The sequence below is a fragment of the Salvelinus fontinalis genome, chromosome 21, assembly GCF_029448725.1.
Source record: "Salvelinus fontinalis isolate EN_2023a chromosome 21, ASM2944872v1, whole genome shotgun sequence".
Lineage (NCBI taxonomy): Eukaryota > Metazoa > Chordata > Actinopteri > Salmoniformes > Salmonidae > Salvelinus > Salvelinus fontinalis.
Genome location: NC_074685.1, coordinates 44,363,463 through 44,369,533, shown reverse-complemented (window position 1 = coordinate 44,369,533; position 6,071 = coordinate 44,363,463). Strand labels below are relative to the sequence as shown.

General features: G+C 44.4%; 1 protein-coding gene across 1 annotated transcript; it reads left to right on the top strand.

The window, feature by feature from the left end:
* LOC129818986 (serine/threonine-protein kinase PLK2-like) lies at nucleotides 1-5,572 on the top strand. The gene is made up of 12 exons (XM_055875408.1): nucleotides 1-236; nucleotides 559-666; nucleotides 760-876; nucleotides 1,054-1,183; nucleotides 1,524-1,707; nucleotides 2,157-2,355; nucleotides 2,559-2,709; nucleotides 3,019-3,258; nucleotides 3,490-3,570; nucleotides 3,751-3,910; nucleotides 4,129-4,369; nucleotides 4,713-5,572. Exons 1-12 carry the CDS (start codon nucleotides 57-59, stop codon nucleotides 4,902-4,904), a joined length of 1,983 nt encoding a protein of 660 aa, XP_055731383.1. The 5' UTR covers nucleotides 1-56; the 3' UTR covers nucleotides 4,905-5,572.
* The last annotated feature ends 499 nt before the right edge of the window (nucleotides 5,573-6,071 follow it).

The window sequence follows — 6,071 nt, the reverse complement described above, 5'->3', positions numbered from 1 at the left end:
CGACTGTTCAGCGTTCCACATCAAATACAGCACGTCTCTCTCACTATAGAGCACACATGGATATACTCAGGAGTATCGCTCACCAACCCACCATGTGTGAACACTCCGTGAACAAGCCCTCCGAGATCAAGAGGAAGAAATCAGAGGAGCAAATTCAAGCCACACAAGAGTTGTCACGGATTATTACGGATCCAACGAAGGGGAAATGCTATTGCCGAGGAAAAGTTCTGGGCAAGGTAAATTCATTTCAACAGATTGGTTAGGAATTCTACCTGGCTGAGTCTTTAATTATTATTTTTTTAAATCCAATATTGTCCAGGGGAAAGAAGTTGTTGTACATTGTTCATGTTATCATTTGCAGTAGCCTATTGCAAGCCATTTTTATTGATAATATTATGATTTATCACATTATTGGTGTAGGCTAGAAACTGTTTCGATGTGGGTCCGTGCATTTACACCAATGGCTGTGAGATACTGAGCGTCAGGCTACATTGATCCGCTGGTCCATTTTCAGTACATCTTTGTTGATTTACCGATCTGACACTTATCTGTCCATAGGGAGGATTTGCCAAATGTTATGAATTCACAGATTTAGCATCAGGCAAAGTGTATGCTGCAAAGATCATTCCACACACGCGGGTCTCCAAACCGCACCAAAGGGAAAAGGTATGCGCAATGCTTTATTTTATTTTATTTTATTGATTGTGGTCCATGTCGTGTGTGTATGTTATTTGACCAAAGGCAATTTGAATTCCTCAGATTGACAGAGAGATTGAGCTGCACAGAATTCTCCACCATAAGCACATTGTGCACTTCTACCACCACTTTGAGGACAAAGACAACATCTACATTCTCTTGGAATACTGCAGTCGACGAGTGAGTTAAACCCTCCCCTAACCTTTACTGAAATGGTCAATTAAAAAATGCTCATTTTCATTTTCCATTGCAAAATGTTGTGCTTTAATTAATACGACCCTGTTGACTTTGCTGCCTACATCCTTGTTATCAACAAAGGTGACATCTTTTTAACCGCTTCCTTTGTTTACCTTGCAGTCACTGGCCCACATCCTGAAGGCTCGGAAAGTACTGACAGAGCCTGAGGTGAGGTACTACCTCCGACAGATCGTCTCCGGGTTGAGGTACCTCCACGAACAGGAGATCCTGCACAGGGACCTGAAACTGGGTAGGTTGGCTAGTCACACCAGTCTCTGTTGGATCATTGGGTGAAATATTGGGTGAAAAAAAACGCATGGATGCTCACCATTCCTGTAATGTTTTAGGACAATGGCACATCCTTCAGGTCGTTGATAGAACATTTGTGCCCATTGACTTCTGACTTAACACAGCTTTAAATGAATAGTCATTCTACCTTGCTGAATGTTGCGTTTTTTTATAAGATGATGTGCATAGACAATTTCATTGGACAGACTGCCTCTTGTATATTTCCCCCTCTTAGGTTATGTCTTCATTGTCATGACCAAAGTCACTAACACCCCCCCCCCCCCCCCACACCCTCCCCGTAGGCAACTTCTTCATCAACGAGTCTATGGACCTGAAGGTTGGGGACTTTGGCCTGGCTGCCAAGCTGGAGCCTGTTGAGAACCGAAGGAGGACGATATGTGGCACGCCCAACTACCTGTCCCCTGAGGTGCTCAACAAGCAGGGCCACGGCTGCGAGTCGGACATCTGGGCCCTGGGATGCGTCATGTATGTTTTGTTTGGATACTTCCATGTTCATATTCACCTCAATAGAGCCTCTTGCTTCATTCAGATGCATGTCTGAATTCCCTAAGTGTTTAAGTCCTAACCTGAGATTTTAGTGTATTTTACCTTTATTTAACTAGATATGTTGGCTACTTGGGTAAATCCTGCATTTGTGTCAGTCAGAGATTTCAGAATTGTACTATAGGTTTAGGTTATGCACATGCTTCTCATGTTAGGATTCAGCTGTTGAAGTTTGAGTTTAGATATTCAACTCGTGTTTCTTTGGACTATCTTGAGTGTGGGCAGGCAGCTATAATTTATTGGTTGTGATTGTGTGAACACAAGGCTATTCCCTTGACTATAAAACGGTGGATAGAGTATAGGTCTGACCCAATCACTGTCAGTCATTAGTGGGGTTACTGACTGTCTCTGTCCATCCCTTACATCTGCAGGTACACCATGCTCCTTGGCAGACCCCCGTTTGAGACCACCAACCTGAAGGAGACGTACCGATGTATCCGCGAGGCACGTTACACGCTGCCCTCCTCCCTGACGGCCCAGGCCAAACAGCTGATCAGCAGGATGCTGGCCAAGAGCCCTGCAGACAGACCACACCTGGAGGACATCCTCAGACATGACTTCTTCACCCAGGTGTGTTTTATGTTTGGAAGGGGGAGGCTGTAGGTCTCTGTGATTGACTGACCTCAGTCACATTCTGACCATGCATACTCAACACTTATCCCCACAAGCACACCTCCTTTCTACCCATATTTAGGGAGTGATCAATCCATACTTGGTCCGTGGGCTACATCGACATCAGGCTAACTTCCATTCCCTTTCTGTGTGTCTCCCAGGGGTTCACTCCAGACAAGCTGTCGGCCAGCTGCTGCCACACGGCCCCAGACCTCCACCACACCAGCCCTGCCAAGAGCTTCTTCAAGAAGGCTGCGGCCGCCCTGTTCGGAGGGGGCAAGAAAGACAAAGCCAAGTACTTGGGGACTTTGAGTAAGTAGTACTTTAAAGGTACTCCCTGTCTGTGTGTGCTTATTATCCTAGTGAAATGTTATGTATTGCAAGGGTATTTGAGTAGTAAGAAGTGGGATGATATAACTTTCACATTGAGCAAACACATTTTCAATAAATTGCAATGGAACTTGGTCTACTTGCTCCAATACATATGCATACATCTATCAAAGTAACCTGACAAATGCAAAAAAAAAAAGTGGTTAAAAACCAATACTGATCTTCTACGTAGTGGCCATCTTTGTTAAGTTTGATACCATTTTCTAACTGACATTTTTGTTCTGCCCACAGATAGAATGGCCAAAGAGGAAGAGGAGCTCACCAGGCTGCGGAATGACCTGAGGAAGACGTCCATCAGCCAGCCTCTCTCCAGACAGGCATCTGAGGACAACAGCAAGCCTCCGGTGGCCCCCAACGTGGCCAGGCCAGCAGCCCCCGTCAAGGATGGGGTCAACGGCACCAACAAGCAGCAGCTGAGGGACACAATCCGTTTGATTGTCAGAGGCACCCTGGGCAGCTGCAGTAGTGAATGTAAGTTCAAAGCGAGACTTGCACACTTCCCTATATTGTGCACAGTTGGATAATTTTTTTAAAGTATGAGTGGATTTTAAAGTCTGCCAGTTAAATTTGAGACAATCAATGTGTAGTCTTCTATTTTTAGAAGACTGAGATAGGATAGATTCCTAGTTCAGTAGGATGTTTTTGAAACCAAATGTAAACATAGAGAATGGTCTTTGATGATATTTTTTGATTGGTCTGCAGGTCTTGAGGACAGTACCATGGGCAGTGTAGCAGATACTGTGGCCCAGGTGCTGAAAGGGTGTCTGGAGAATATGCCGGAAGGTATGTAATAAACACAACAATGAACTGAATGAAGATAGAAATGTATTTCATTTATATCATCGTGGCAACTTAATAAACATGTCATTAAAATGAATACATACAAGAAATTAAGATTTTCTCAATTCTGTGCTATAGCCTACAGTACTGTAGTATTGAGTTAATGTTCCCCCCTCCCCCTAGCTGATGATCTTCCCAAAGAGAATCTGGGCAGCAGCTTCCAGTGGGTGACCAAATGGGTCGACTACTCCAACAAGTACGGCTTTGGCTACCAACTGTCGGACCACACCGTGGGAGTCCTCTTCAACAATGGCACGCACATGAGTCTGCTGGCAGATAAGAGGTGAGTAGTGCCACCCTGTCTGAGTAGTTTGTTTCCAGATCTTACTAATACATGGGAAAATAGGATGGTCAATTCGAAAGCTATTAGGTAGAAAAAGGATATGTTTGGCCTGACTAATCCCTAGGCATTGCTATTACTTAGCCATTCCATTCTCACAAAGTGTTATCATGCCATTGGTATTCCTCACTAACTGTTTTCCCCCTTGGTGTTTTCTCCAGGACCGTTCACTACTATGCCGAGCTGGGCCATTGTTCTGTCTTCTCCACCTGCGAGGCTCCAGAGCCATTCATAGGCCAGGTCACCATTCTGAAATACTTTGCCCATTACATGGAGGAGAACCTTATGGATGGTGGAGACTTGCCCAATGTGACAGACCCCAGGGCCCCCAGGCTCTACCTGCTGCAGTGGCTGAAGTCAGACCGGGCCCTCATGATGCTCTTCAACGACGGCACTTTCCAGGTACAGCTATATCGCTTATTGTCTTATTTCTAGATGACTGTTCTCTAAAATGTGTAGGGAGCCATTTTATATTAACCCCTTGGACTGTGCTTCTTGAAAGTGGGGGCCAAACTCCCTGATTTGAAAAACAAATGAGAATATATTGAAGCATATCGAGCCACATTTTCACACACGCAACCTCCTCACTTTCACAAGTGCATGCGTGCACACCTCTCAAAACAAATCTCTAATCTGACTAGACTGCTAGGCACACACCTCACCACAGACAGTCTACATATACCCACTCCCATGTGAAAGAATCCTTAGTTGGTACTCCTCCTAACCTCCCTCCCTTCCCTTGCAGGTGAACTTCTACCATGACCACACCAAGATCCTCCTGTGCAGACAGAGTGATGAGTACCTGCTCACCTACATCAACGAGGCGCGCATCTCCACCACCCTGCGCCTGAGCACTCTTCTAATGGCCGGCTGCAGCGCTGACCTGTGCAGTCGCATGGAGTACGCACTCAACATGCTGCTGCAGAGGTGCAACTGAAGAACCAAGACTGCAGCCATTTTGGGGGCTTCTGTGTTTGTGTGAGAGGTCAAGAGGCTGGGATTGGTTTAATGGGAGAACTTGTTAATTGACATGGCTCTGTTGTGGTTGGAGGGTGGCAGCATGGACAGGATGGAATGGAGGTACAAAGAACTCATCCCTTCATGGAAAGCCAAGAGAAAAGGCTGGTAAGAGGAGCGGGACAATGCTGGGCTGGATCCAGATGATACATTGCAAAAAGGAACTGAAACGTTAGTGTTGTTTTTTTTAAAGGACAATCTTTTTGTGTGGTTGCGGAGTTAGGTGTTTTGGTTAAGGCGAGGCTTCAACAGGGTGGAGATGATGAATTGAGTAGCTCTCTGCAGGGCAGAGGAGGAAACGTGTTACTGTGAAAACATTCCACAACACTAGGTGGGGAGTTGGCTTCTAGCCAGGTGGTCTTTTGCTAAGCCAATGGTGCGGCTACAACTGTGCCCTACTGTGACATCATCAAAGGTAGAGAAACAGAGGACCTTCAAGGACCAATGCCATTTCACATAGTGTACATGAATAGATTAATTTATTACATGGTGCAGTATTTATTTAATAAACAAACCCTCTTTGTATATATTTTGTGACTGATGCTGTTTTAAATGTCATGTTTTTCATTAAATCATAATGATGTTGCAGTCATAGTTCTGTCTTTACTCTCCCACAGTTCTCTGTTATTATGATCTACCAATTTAGATTATGTCCATATAAAATATTGTGGTTACCAACCAAGGGAATTAGTTATTGTTTGCGGTCCCATTTAATTATTATCAAGCATGTGTGTTCCTTAAGCTGGTCTAAACCCAATTTGGATGGGCAGCCTCCATATAAAACTCGATAGCAGAAAATGGTGGACTTCAATAGTGTACAGCTCATCTAAAATAGTTTATTTTTAGTGTTTTTCTGACAATTCTATCTATATCTGCCTCTATATCCAGACCAATTAAATGATCACGTAGCTATGACTTGACTGGGTTAGGCCTACTAGTCAAACATCAACTTATGATGAATATTTTCTGTCAGGACCTTGATTGATTTACAGGTCTTACTCTCTCCATGTAGCCCACACACAGTAGCTAGCTGTACAATGCATTCAACTACAGCAGCTGTTGCTCACAATATACCATTAAATAAAGC

Bases quoted from the DNA above. Each gene is read 5' to 3' on its own strand.
- LOC129818986 (XM_055875408.1), top strand. From the start codon at position 57: ATGGATATACTCAGGAGTATCGCTCACCAACCCACCATGTGTGAACAC. The intron at 877-1,053 runs GTGAGTTAAACC...TTTACCTTGCAG, and splicing joins TGGAATACTGCAGTCGACGA to TCACTGGCCCACATCCTGAA. The intron at 2,356-2,558 runs GTGTGTTTTATG...TGTGTCTCCCAG, and splicing joins GACATGACTTCTTCACCCAG to GGGTTCACTCCAGACAAGCT.